This window comes from Hyposmocoma kahamanoa, unplaced genomic scaffold, assembly GCF_003589595.1.
Source record: "Hyposmocoma kahamanoa isolate Upper Pololo Valley unplaced genomic scaffold, ASM358959v1 157, whole genome shotgun sequence".
NCBI classification, from domain to species: Eukaryota; Metazoa; Arthropoda; class Insecta; order Lepidoptera; family Cosmopterigidae; genus Hyposmocoma; species Hyposmocoma kahamanoa.
The window spans coordinates 270,496-285,030 of record NW_020653561.1 but is presented as its reverse complement, the minus strand read 5'-3'; the positions used below and the strand labels follow the sequence as shown (position 1 = coordinate 285,030).

Sequence of the window (14,535 nt, the reverse complement as noted above, 5' to 3'; positions counted from 1 at the left end):
ACTAATTTGTCATTCGAATGGCAGAAGTAGTAATTACTAACGAGTGGAATGTCGAAATCATTCAAATTGCGCATTGCTATTCTCAACTTGCATGTGATCCAGTCTCAATGATAATAAGGTCCTTGGAGAAGACTTTCGTCCAAATGTGAGACGTACAGACGTACGTAGTGTAGATGGCAGATATAGTAAGCTTAAGGGCGGTTACACACGGAGACTTTTAGCAGCGATACAAACGCGCGATTACACGAGCGCGCGATTTTAAGCCGCAATGCAAACGCGATGCAAGCGCGCGACTGCATCGACACAAACGCGCGATTGCACAACTACACTTGAGATTCATAGGCGTTTTCATCGATGCAATCGCGCGTTTATCGATACAGTCTTTTGCCACCACTTTTAATGTTAACTCTTGGGGTTAGGTCTAATGGAGCCGAACGTATGCGAATATCGCGAGCGCCTGCTAAAGGCGTACCGCAAGGCAGTGATCCCTCTGTACGCATACTTGCGCGAATACGAGTGTTACACTGAAATTTATAACCTTGAAGTTGAAACTTATGTTGAGTAAGTAATATTTTTAACAATAATTATATATGAAACTAACTTTCGCCTGCAACCACGAAAGTTGTAAAGAAAAAGATAAAGAACATAGGACCGTTTAAGTGCATCCACTAATGTTTGCCTTTCTTGACACAGTGGTGTACAAAGAGCCACAACACTGACTGCACGATCATAGGTTGATTGGCGATACAGACTTATATCTAAATAGACGCCGCAAGTGTATGTTTAGTAGCAGTAGAGCTCCTTGTGAAAGAGTTCGTCCATGGAAGTACTGCCACCTTTCCTATTTCTGCAGCCAAACAGTAATGTCAGCATTACTGTGTTCCAGTTTTGAAGGGTAAGGGTGCTGATGAAATTACAGGCACATTGACTTGTCAACTTATGTCACAGGGTGACAGGCACAATTGTAGTGCCCCTCAGATCTTTGTGATTTAAAGCTTTGAGTAGCACTAACTATTCTTAACAGGCGTGTAGCTTACCATCTGACGCACGACTTATTTGTTCCGTCACTTGATGTTATAAAAAAAACTACTCCGAGAGCCCAGTGTAATATAAAAACAATTAGTTGCCGCTGCTATGCTTCCACAGTTTAGAGATATATGTCTGTGATTCTGACCAACCGAAAAAGCAGTTATTTGATTAAAATTGCCGATGTTGTTGCTGTACATGTTTGTCGTGGATTTTTAGCTCATGAGAATCGACACGACAATCAAATTCTGTAAACGAATTTGCTGTTCGCATTTTTAAGTCTAGGTTACCTTTCGGGTTAGAATAGGATGACATTGAGATTAGCAAGTGAAAATTATTTATTATCTTGCAAATCTTAAAATGTGCTTTGATTATTCCAGGACGTTCAGGGAAGAGAAACACTCTGCGAGTGAAATGCGCGAAGAAGTTCAAAAGCACTATGACGCCAAGTGGGACCTGATCTGGCGCCTGCCACAATTCATAGGCATTGGGCCCTTCGCGCTCAACATCGATACTCTCAAGGTGATTTCTCTCTATTCTGGAAACGTAGAAACCTAGAGATCATTATTTCCAGTACAAATTTTGGGTATCCGTTATACCCAAGATTCGTAACTAAAACGTAGGACGTATTAAGGTCAAATGGACACTTACATTTGAATAAAAAAAAAGTGAGTAATAATATTTTAGGTAGGTTTTATTCTGCCAAACCTTTTATACCCGTAATATGTGGGTCAACCATTCCCAGAAGACAATTAACGCCCCCGCATTCAGTACAACAACGCACTTACAGTGTTGCTGGCGTTGCCGCAGTACTGCAGATCAGACGAATGGCGTTCATGCTATTCTTAGAAAGAGAGCTGCCTCGTTGCTAAGCAATGCCCGTAGCAACTCAAATAACGTTCTTCGTGTTGTGGCTGGTAGGGTTGACTGCCCGATCATGCTTCATTGCATGAGACTGCATTCGACTTCAATTTCAGGACTGTTTTTTTTTGTTTTTAATATTGGTAGATCCTGATGGAACTCCATACATAATTGTGTAACTATTATAAAATTATGGACTATATACGAATAAGAATTTCAGCCCCAAAAAAATTTCATCGACATATTAGCTTTCAATAAGCATCAAAAACAAAATTGCCTCACGCCTGACCAAGTAATTGGTTATGTCAAATTTGTTTTCGCAAAAAAGACCTAATAGGTTCTAAAACGTTTTCCCTGTATCTATCTAGGATGGTTCCGGATTTCCCTATACTATCCCAGTTAAAAAAATCGAACCGTATATAAGGTTATTTGTAAAGTACTATAATCCTCGCCAAACTATATTACTAACATCATGAACAACAACTTTTGTTCCATCACTTTTTACAAAACGTAATAAATTTACTGTAATATTAAGTGAGGTTTATGCGTTTATATATAAGTATATAAACATTGACTTACGAATAAATGGACGACGGGTCTAATACAAAAACCACGAAAAAAATGTCCCAAGTCAACCTATTCGAAATTTAAATTGTAATGTCATCGCAGTATCGCGCTGTCAATAGAACAAATGAAGACTAAAGCGGAGTGTCGCGCTCTGTATACGATTTTAGCGCCTTACAAGTGCGGACACTTTTTAGCGCGGATCCGACGTCCATATAATTGTAAGTCAATGTATATAAAGGAGTGGATTGTAGTCACCACTGAACAATAAATACAGTAGAATACTCGAAAGAATATCTGAGTCCACCATTTTTGCTTTGTATGGTATGTTTGTGTCATTCTTTCTATTTTAATTCTACAATCCTACAAAAATGCCTTATTGTGCTGTTTTGGAGTACAAAAATGATAGCTGCACCAAAACTATTACCCGTTTAATAAATTTTCAATTTTCTGTTTATCGAAATATTTTGTTGTTACAAGAAAGTAAAGCTTATACCCCTGCAATATGGTCACTTCTTGTTTGAATAACTAAATTAATAACTCCAATTCGTCGTCGTTCAGTAATTAATCGCTAAATAGAGTGCTACATTCATTGACTTAGAATTATATGGACGTCGGGTCCGCGCTAAAGTGTCCGCACTTGTAAGGCGCTAAAATCGTGTACAGAGCGCCAAACTCCGCTTTAGTCATTTGTTCGACTGACAGCGCGATACTGCGATGACATTACAATTTAAATTTCGAATAGGTTGACTTGGGACATTTTTTTCGTGGTTTTTGTATTAGACCCGTCGTCCATTTATTTGTAAGTCAATGGCTACATTGATAGAAATTTCAATATAATATCAAAACGTCGTAACTTGTAATAATAGTAATAATACTATTGAACTTTCAACGATATGCCAGCAGGGCAAAGTTTAAATTACATTAACAATCCAGAATTTGTAATTTCGTTTTAAATTTGAAAGTACGACCAATCAATATCATGATTTTTAGTGTTTCAAATTAAGCATGTGTGAGTTTTGGCGACATCGGTTCTCATAGTAATCGAGGATTAGGCGTTCCCATTGTTTTTTCTTCCGTGGTAGTCACGAATGCAGAACTTAGAGGATGGAAAAAAAATAAAGGAAAGGAGCTGCCCTATCTACGGAATAAACGTACCTACCTAAACCAAAAATGTCCACTACAAATAGCGGATTTTGTGTTGTACCATAATCATAGATAAGTTATTGTACTATCTGACATGTTTTACATCTATATTTGGTAGTAAATTGTTTAGCAACCCTTCCATCGTGCAGATTCATAAAAATAATTTGGTGGTGGGTGCTTTCTTTTGCTGCCGCACAGAGTTATCACTGTTTATCGCGGTCTATTTAAATTTATTTTTGGACCAAAGTAAAATCTAATGAATTATTAAAAGCCATGGAACAAAAGTTGTTGTTTATAGTGTCCTGCGAGGTTGCTAACAACCTCGCAGGACTGTATTACCAACCTGTCCTGTTACTAATAACGCCCAACAGGCCTTATCAGGATTTTGCGCAAGAAGCAGGACATGAACATAAGATCTCTTCTGTCTAAGGATGTTTTTAATATCAATATTTACTTTTTTATTGAAGACCATGATGTTTTTAACTTGTTTTTAGGACACTTAGGGGCTCGTTTAATAGCAGTAGAGCTCCCAGTGAAAGAGTTCGTCTCAGGGAAATGCTGCCACCTTACCTGTTTCTGCCGCCAAGCAGTAATGTCACCATTACCGTATTCCAGTTTTGAAGGGTCAACGTGCTTATGAAATTACAGGCACATGGGGCAGTCGTAATGCCCCTGAGATCTATGTGATTTAAACACTACACTGATTGGCATTGTAAGGCGTGTTACTTAACACCAACCGCAAGAATTGTTCGTCCTGTCACTTGATATTACAAAAAAAATCTATTTACAAAAGCATGTTTCTTTCGCGCTTTTACTTTGGCTACTCTTTCCTAAGGGTCGAAACACAAAACTGCGACACCGCACCGCAGACATCTACGAGCTCGCACGACGCATCGCAAGAATTTGCGAATTGCTCCGCATCGCGCATTCCTGCAATGTTAATCTTCTTTGTGTTTTTTTCCTATACTTTCTTACCAATAACAGCAGTGCAACCATTGACTTACAAATAAATGGACGACGGGTCTAATACAAAAACCACGAAAAAAATGTCCCAAGTCAACCTATTTAAACGTAGTGACATGTAAAGGAATATGAAAAAGCTAAAACGTTGAATTTAAATTGTAATGTCATCGCAGTACTGTCTAATTTTGCTTGCTTCGCTGTCAGTCGAACAAACGAAGACTAAAGCGTGAATGACGCTCTGTATACGATTTTAACGCCCTATAAGTTCGGACACTTTTTAGCGCGCACCCGACGTCCATATAATTGTAAGTCAATGAGTGCAACCCTCTTTTTACGATCCATGTCGCTACCTAGTTTAAAAAAACACTTTCAGTGCGGTTGGCGATAGTCGAAGGAATGATTACGGGATCCGTGGCAGTGAGATGCCTTGCCACACTAAATCTCTAACGCTGGAATTCGCGTCGCGCTGATTCGCAGTTTTGTGTTTCGAACCTTACTCCCGATTCAATGTGTCCATATTTTAGGTTTTTTTTTGGATATTTAATCATGCTACTATAAAATGGATGTTGATAACTGTGTGAAAGATAGGAATATCTTTTGTTTTTGGCAAATAAATAACCGTTCAACTAAATGCCACCCACTCTATCGAGACTAAAGTCTATGGCAAGTTAGTATGAAAAGCTTTTACTAACGATAAAAATCAATTCCAGCAACAACTAATACATAAGCGGAATGATATAATGAACGCCCTTCTAACGATGTGGGCAGAAGAAATAAGACTGGTCCTAGATGATGTCATTCAAGCTTACAAGAACATAATGCGCAAGCTAGGCGAGAAACCGAACACTATCGAACATGTCTTCGAGATTCGCGAATGGATGGAGTCTATTCCTTTTTTGTTGAAGCAACAGGAAGATATTATGAGGAAAGTGTTTACCGTAAGTTGCAATAATAAACAACATTTTGATTCCTACACCATTGCATGGGGACAGGCCAAGCGAGTAGATTTTGTAAGAACGCACAATGGAAAAGGTGTATCTATACATCTGACAGAGCCTGTCTTCTTCCATTAGGCCCAGCACGTAGTGACCGAAAAGCACGGCAGGGATTTTTTTGGAGACGATAATATGTATTTAGGCTAGTCACCGGCGGAGAAGCGGGGAAAAAACTGTTTTGTTAGATCAAATGGCTTAGGTATTTACTACTAAACAACGGTCTTACAAAAAATATACGATACAGCTAAGGGTTATTCTCTAAAGAATGTGCTAATTTGTTACACGATAGGATGTACTCTATCCGACCTTATAAAAGTCCTTAAACCTTGGACCTTAGAAACAAGCTAAAATAATGCTCTGACCACACAGAGTCGGCCGCGGAAGCGTTCCGGGCGCGGGAATTTTTGTAATGTACGAGTTCATATCAACCCTGGCACACTGAAACGCGCGATAGACACGCGGCCGCCGCGTTCGTTAGCGTTCTGATGGAGATGATTGAGGACTTGTATGTTCCTTTCATCGATACAGCATCTAGCTAGGGCTCATTCTATGAACCACCACTTTTAAAAGTCTGAAGATGGTCATTTGTACTGAAACCTGAGCGAAAACCTGCCTGTTGTATGGGTTGGAAAATTCTACTTTTCTGTCGAGTCTGTTAACCAAAACTGGACAGAAAAGCTTGTAAATATGCAACACTAGACTGATGGGTCTGTAGTTTTCCAGCTTCTTGATGTTAACTTTACCTATGATTTTATATTGACATTTTTTTGTTCCGCTAAATACGCTAGTAGTGTTTGTTTTAAAAAAACACGATCCATTTAACACGAGATATTTAGTCGCGGGGAAAAACTGTTTTCAAAATTGTCATGATTTATTTGCAATACTACTTTTAACTTTTACAGGATTATGAAGTACTAGAAGTGTTCTATAGGCCTCTTGACGATGACGATTTCAAAGCTCTATGGGAGGCCATTGGATGGCCCCTAAATATTACTAAACAGGTAACTCTAATGAAATTGTCCTTATGAGAAACGTACTCTATTAGCCATTGACTTACAATTATATGGACGTCGGGTCCGCGCTAAAAAGTGTCCGCACTTGTAAGGCGCTAAAATAGTATACAGAGCGCGACACTCCGCTTTAGTCTTCATTTGTTCGACTGACAGCGCGATACTGCGATGACATTACAATTTAAATTTCGAATAGGTTGACTTGGGACATTTTTTTCGTGGTTTTTGTATTAGACCCGTCGTCCATTTATTTGTAAGTCAATGCTATTAGCATAAAAAAACATTTGTTGTTATATCTTGAAAGGATTTTTTCTAATCTGTCTAAAGTAAATAAAACTAAAAAGATCCAACTGCGTGACGAAATATCATAGATTTCTCACGGCTGAAAAACCAGATACAAAGATACCACGTAAGCAAATAGAAAAATTCGTAAGGTCCTATGGTTCGTTCCGTGGCTCAGTTGGTATAGCGTCTGGCACGGTATGCTAGAAGACGTCGGTTCGAATCCGGCCGGATCGAAGGAATTTTTTCTGAGTGTTCGATCTTTGTATTAATAATTATAAAAACTAGCGGAGTAATGCACATAAAAATTATTGAATATCAATTCAATAAAAATTTAAGTTAAAAAAATTGTCAATTTTATTCATTTTATATGAAAAACATTTTATGAAATTTGTCCGTCTTCTGCTATCCCGATTTTGTTCGTCCCGTGAATGAAATGATCTTTACATAAAACTGTCGATCAGCACTAAAAAAAATTTCATCATTTTTATTAATTTTTATGGTCAACTCATGCTTGACCAAAACTATGCCAACATTGTTTTCACAAAAAAAGACGTAATGATTCCTTTGACAGTTTTCTTGTATCTTTAATGGTTTTAGATTTCCCCATTTGAAAAAAACTATTTATATAGTCTTGCGAGGTTGTTAGTATTTTACAAATTACTTTGTATATTTTTTGCAATTAATGTTCACACAGAGGCGACCGCAGAAGCGTTCGGAGCGCGAGAATTTTTGTAATGTACTTACGAGTTCAAATGAATCCTGCCATACTAAAACGCGGCCGCCCCTGTGTGGCCAGAGCATAAGCAACCATTTCGGGCCCTTTGGTTTACTTAAAAAAAAATATATACGTAATTTAGATCCTAGAACATAGTTTAATTTCCTATGTGTAACAATCTCCAAAACCAAAAAGATCTCCATATACCTTAACTGCCTCCGTGGACGAATGGTTACCATGCTGGTCTGCCACGCAGAGCTCCAGGGATCGATTCCCGACCCGGGAGAAATATTTGCATGGCCTACATTTATTTCTTTTGTGTGTTTGGGTGTAATTTCTATGACTCTAGTGAAAAGGGTACAAGAAAATAAACCCAACTTTACAAGGAGAAGTCGGCTACTTGTACCCCTTTTCACTAGAGCCACAGATTTGTGGTTGTGTGTGTCCATGGCACCTGCGATACAGGGTTTCCCTTGCTGGACTATGAGTGAGTGCGTCAATTATTTATTTATTTATTTATACTGTGATTTGGTGTGCAGGTGGATGTAACTTACGACTTCTTGGAAGAGGAGCAAGAGAAGTTCCTGAAGCTGCACATGCAAGATGAACAAGCTCTATATGACAAGATCGATTACTATAGCGCTCAGTGCATGGCGCTCACGCTGCAAAACGATTTCTCTAAGGTACTGACGGCAGCAAATAAAGTTTTTTTTGTTTATTTTTTTATTTAATAGTTTATTGTACAGGAAAAATACAACAAGTCACAAAGAATACAAGCGAAATTAAAAACAAAAGGTTCTGCTTATTTCTAATAGAAATTTCTTCCTGCAGACCTAAATACAGGACACTATAACTAAAAGAACGGGCATATGTGCACAACAAAACAAGGAAAAAAAATAAATAAAAATAATATAATAATATTAAATTGTTATAAATTATATAAATACTTAGTTAAATACATATTTTATAATATAATACCTAAGATATTTATGGAATAGTAGATAAATAATGCTCTTTAACTCTCACTTTAAAAATAGTTATCGATTTACATTCGTGAACTGTAATAGGAAGTGCATTCCAAAGTCTGACCGCATGAACAGTGAAGGAGTGATAATAGAAACCGGAATTGAAGCATGGAAAAGATAACTGGGACCTAACAAGAGAGCGACAGGGTTTATCCTGGGACCTAAGGAAGCTGAAACGCTCTTTGAGGTACCCGGGAGACACAGGGTTATGTAAAATATTATAAAGAATGGAGACAATATGCAAATTCCTGCGGAGACGGATGGGAAGCCATTTGAGCTGACTGCGGAAATGTGAAATTCGGTCATATTTACGAAGCCCAAAGCCAAAACCTTATACATATCTTTTGCAGTCGTTCAAGCTTATTTAGCATTTTTTTAGAGTATCAAGTGACGGAACGAACAAGTCGTGCGCCTGATGGTAAACTACACGCCTGTAATAGTTGCAGTGCCACTCAGAGCTTTAAAACGCAAAGATCTGAGACCAAAAAGTCCTTGAGTAAAAGTTGACCTTGAGTAAAACTAAAAAGTCGTTAAAAACCAAAAACTAAGATCTGCAACAAGCACGTTCGTTCCGCGGCTTTATGGACAGACCATCTGGCACGGATTGCCTGAGGGTGCTGGTTTGCATCCAGCCGATCCGAATGAATGTTTCCATCTTTGTTTATTAACAAGTATAACAAATTAGCGGAGTCATTTCACAAAAAATCATTTTGGAGGACTCCGAATTAAACTAATTTTGATGATTCTTTTTTTTTTGGAAAGAGGGTATTTCAGTATTGGTCCCATTTAAATTTGAAGGAAATATTTCACCTCTAAGGGTGGCAAAGTAGGGGATGAATTCGGTTTCGCGCACTTTTCAGTAACCGATTTCAATAAAACTTGGCAAGTAGATGTAATTCCACAAACTTTTGAGATCGTCTTTTTTTATAAAAAAAGTTATATTTATATATTATTTTTATTATATAAAAATGTAACTTTTCGAATTAACTCACTTTATTGTTGAGGTTGCAATATAGGGTGTACAAAAACCTTCCCCATTATAAACAACCGTCTCTTAATAGGTGCATGAGATCGCAAACGACATAAAGAAGGCATGGAAAGGCATGAAGGATGCTCAAGACTGGGGCCGCGTGCTCAACCAGCGCCAGAAGTTGTTTGGCTTAACAGTCGTGCCCTTTATTGACTTAAATAAACTAGTGCGCGAGTTCGAACCTTACAAGAACCTTTGGGTTACTTCCTCTGGTGAGTAAACGTTACTTCAATTGAGAACACGTTGGGATCATATTGATATGTCCACACCGGTGCACTTTCATGTCCATCTTCCTCTGAAAATAGTGGGGAGACAACAATATAGGTATATGCCCTTAGTGCACGCCAATTTGGCACGGGTGGGTTCATCTGCAACATTCTGTAGGTTTTACCAGAAAAAAGGCGGAAGATAAAGTTAAAACAATGGATTATATAGAAGATTATCGAATTTATTAACTGAATAAGGCGTAGTGGACATTGGACTGCATGCGTCTTATTGCAATCAATATTACATACGCATGACGTCAGACAAAAGTTGAAGACGCAAGATGAAATATGACAGCGCACTGGTCTAGACATTGTGTGACGTTTCCAACTCGCGCCATGGTGGTTAGGCGTCATGGTGGTCTTCGGCCTACACAATGTCATTTCAGGAGATCCCTGCCCTTTAATGTCTCATAATATATGAGAATAAGTAATAAAATATTAAATAATAATATAAGAAAGTAAATAGCCTGAAGTCGGAAACAAGGTAATAAAAACAAAAGCGTTGTTGCAGACTTCATGAAACACCAGGAGATGTGGTTTGACAACCCTCTGATGTACGTGGATGCTGACCAGATTGAACCGCTGGTCAATGATCTGTACAAGACCATCGTGCGATGCGTACGCACCTTCCACGACATGCCCAAGATCCAGGCTGTAGCTATTACTATAAAGGTATGCAAGGCCCATTATATTTTCTGAAGAACACTGCCTATTTTTTTTATCTCTGCGGTTCAGTCACTAGGACCGCGGGCGTTAGATAAGAAGTTGCCGGGGTTCGTTACTGATATAGCCAGGAAACTTAGCATTTCAAAATGTCTTGATGATGTGGGATATAGTACACCAGAATTAACTGCCACTCAAGAGCTTTAAATCGCAAAGATCTTAGGGGCAATGCCACCGTGCCCGTCACCTTGAGACATAAATTGACAAGTCCCATGCGCCTGTAATTTCACCAGCAAGCACCCTTACCTTTCAAAACCGGAACACAGTAATGCCGACATTACTGCTTGGCGGCAGAAATAGGTAAGATGGCACCCTGGACAAACTCCTTCACAAGTATCTCTACTGCTACTTCCTAGGTCGAGACCCGATAATTGGTGTGGTTGTGCTGTCACGTTATTATTGTTTAGTATATTTCAGTTAAACATAATATACACGGTGTAAAAAATCAATGGGTCATGAACGGGGACTACTTTTTTTACTATTATTATTAGTTTTTATATCCCCATGTGCTCTTTTTCGTGACCTTTTAAAAATTAATTTTTACTTTGATTTATTACTTAATTTATTTATTATTATTAAGTATTACATTTTCTTACCTACTTTTTTAAGTTTTTCCTATTCTACTTAACTTTTGCAAAGCTTCACCGAGCTGGAATTAATAAGAGGAGTGATTAACCTGTGCTCAGGAGGAGGGAGCCTGGTGATTAGTCATACAGTGGTATAACCGAGACTCTCACAATGTGCATAACAGTTACAAAACTCTGTGTTTTAGCCACAAGTAAGCCTTGTGATAATACACTATACATAAAACATATCAGGGGCGAGGCGTGAAATTGTCGTTAGTAAAGCCGGAGCAAAAGAAAAAACACTTACCTTGTGACAGTGTGACCTCCTTACATCGTCATCCCACCTTTTTATCGCCTTTCTCCGGTTCCTGGCCACTCGTGTTTATATTTAAATTTTGAATTGTTCCATAGCTCTTTTGCCTCGCATTCTGATTTTGTTTCGTTTCACCGTCACTCTCTGCCCGATCGCGGCGAACACGTATTCTCTTATTATTTTTTTGAACCGCTTACCAGTTACCAAAAATCTCTTGTGCGGTAAACATTTTCAATACCATAAATATTGTTAAAACTGGATTTATTACCACTAGTTCTTTACCCTTTTGAATTTTGAACTTTAAACGTACTCAGCAAGATGTACGGAGGCGCGCTGGCTGCCGAAGGTACTACTACTCTGCCTAACTAGGCCCTGGCTACGTTATAATCTTCAGAATATTCCAAGCGGAATCTACATTACAATCCACCAGCGTCAGCCGAGCGCGTTTCAACCTTAAGAAAAAGTGGCACCCTGGCGACACTTTAACACATTTTATTAGCACACAAATGTACTAGCATACTTCATTTCACTGGCTAACTTATTCTACACATAAAATTTAGCACAAAATGTAGTATTTCATAATATGTGGAAAATTTTAGGCACGCCGGTGAAAATCGAGTTACATGTATCCTCGCCACTGAAACATATACACAATCATAAGTCTCACTTAAGCTATACTTATATTCATATCCGCACATGCACGTACATAATTGAATAGGTTATTTAAGATGCACTATTCATACATACAATTCATTATTTCAATTCCTCCGTGCCTGCTCTGTGGCCGAATGGATATCATGCTGGTCTGCCATGCAGAAATAGAGAAATATTTGTATAGCCTACATTTATTTATTTCGTGAGATTGAGTGTACTTTCTGGTTGTCTATGTGTGTGCCCATGGATAACACAAACTCGAATTTTGGTTTTAATAACGTTTGTTCGAATTTTCATTACACCGAAAACCGAATTATAACGAAACCGTTGTTCTTTCAGGATATGTTGGATATTTACCACAAAGACACGATTAGGTTCGGTTAAGTTAAGTTAAGTTTAAAAGAAAAACATTTTCCTCACAAAATTACTTTCGAGGTTATGAAAATTCGAGCAATCGTTATTTCTGGAAAATGTCACTACGGACTACTCATAGGTAACCGTGACAATCATACTACTATAAATATAGTTATATTGTAACATTGATATTATTTATTCTGTGTAATAAATGAGCAGCTATAACCCGGTGGCAGAACGGGTGCTTCTTAATTGAAAGGTCAACGGTGTGAATTACCGTGTCGGCCTGTGTTCGAATTCATGTATCTATAACTTTAGTTTCTAAATAACGTAGTTGTGATTATTTACTAGTAATACCTCTCGCTAGCGGTGAACGAAAACATCCTAATGAACCTGCATTTTTTTATTATACCAAATAACGGAACGAGCAAGTCGTGCGCAGTGCAGCGCCACACAGTGCTCTGAATGCTTCATACATCTCTACAAATTGGCCGGACAGTGATAATAGCAATCATATTTCAGGAAATGATAGATACCTTCCGTCCTCTAATCCCGGTAATCCAGGCAGTGAGGAACCCTGGCATGAAGGATAGGCATTGGGACGAATTTATGGAGAAAGCTGGTAAGCAGACATTTCGACTGTAAACTGGCAACCGGTACTACCTAAATTTTGACAACTTTACAGGATGAAGAAATAGTTATTTTTGATACAATAATGGAAAGTTAGTCATTATAGACTATATACAGGGTGTAAATTTGAGACGGGGCAGCAAGGCCAGCTACCTTAATCGTTGTAATTACAGGAAAACGGTTCTAGAAGACTATCCATGAATTTTGAAGATATTTTGATTGGCATTCACAGATTTTGAAAAAATGGTACAGTCAGCCAGTTAGGCAATTTTTACAAAAAAAATTTTATGCCTTTCGATCCGGTCTCTGGCAAGGATCAACAGTCTCTATGGGACCTACTGAAGTAAGAGTACTCGAAATGGCAGAAATCGCAAAAAATCTTTTACCACACATTTTAAATGAAAAGTTTTTGTTAGAAACGATACTGGCCACTACTCTACAAATAAGACTTCAGTAAAACCAAATCATAATCATATCACTATTTTTTAAATCTGGAACAGCTTTGTTTTGTTTTGTTAATGGAGAATTGTCACTTTTAAGACGATTTTTAATCAAAATGTTCTCAAGCGAGGAAACAAATTAATGGGAACACATGATCCTATCAAATGGCCACCGCGTGGTCCTGATCTGACGCCCCTTGATTTTTTCTTTGGGGCTATGTAAAAAATTAAATGTATAAAAAAATACAACAGTGTTCAAGAATTGAAAGACGCACAAGCAGCAATTTTCAATAGAATCCATCTGAGTAGAATTTCAGCCGCTACTTGCTCTTTGCGGAAGAGAGCGAATGGATGCATCCATCAATCAATTCGAGCACTTATTATCATAGACTTTTGATATTATTTTGATATTTTGCTTTTCGTTATTGTTTTTATTTTGAAATACATAATACGTTGTCAATTTGTTAGTTTCCATATTGTTAGCTACCGTAACTACCTGGAATAACTGATTTCTAAATAAGTCCCTACAAAATGTATGGTAAAAAGTTTTTTGCGATTTCTGACGTTTAGAGTACTCTTACCTCAGTTGGTCCCATAGAGTCTATTGATCCTTACCACATACCGGATCAAATGGCATAATAAAAAGATTTGTAAAAATTATCTTGCTGACTGTACCATATTTTCAAAACCCGTGAATGCCAATCAAAATATCTTCAAAATTCATGGATAGTCTTCGAGAACCATTTTCCTGTAACTACAACGATTAAGGTAGCTGCCCTTGTTGCCGCGTCTCAAATTTACACCTTGTATATAAGACTCGAGACAAGTGAAAATGACAAATCCGCACGTGTATCAAACGACGACGTTTTTTAATACATTTGCGAAAAAACTACATTGAAAGTTAAATAAAACAGTATTTAAAAAAAAGTAAATGAAAAAGGCGGGAATGTAAATGAAAAAAAAGTTACT

The 14,535-nt window shown here is 37.9% G+C and overlaps 1 protein-coding gene across 1 annotated transcript in view; it reads left to right on the top strand.

Moving 5' to 3' along the window:
- The window catches only part of LOC113240578 (dynein heavy chain 1, axonemal), a 41,603-nt gene that overhangs the window by 19,145 nt on the left and 7,923 nt on the right, over positions 1-14,535 (top strand). The window contains exons 14-21 of the mRNA XM_026477913.1: positions 420-561; positions 1,407-1,548; positions 5,271-5,498; positions 6,458-6,556; positions 8,105-8,248; positions 9,652-9,832; positions 10,398-10,558; positions 13,019-13,118. Of these exons, the coding sequence (XP_026333698.1) occupies positions 420-561; positions 1,407-1,548; positions 5,271-5,498; positions 6,458-6,556; positions 8,105-8,248; positions 9,652-9,832; positions 10,398-10,558; positions 13,019-13,118 (1,197 nt within the window). The remainder of the gene's footprint in view (positions 1-419; positions 562-1,406; positions 1,549-5,270; positions 5,499-6,457; positions 6,557-8,104; positions 8,249-9,651; positions 9,833-10,397; positions 10,559-13,018; positions 13,119-14,535) is intronic.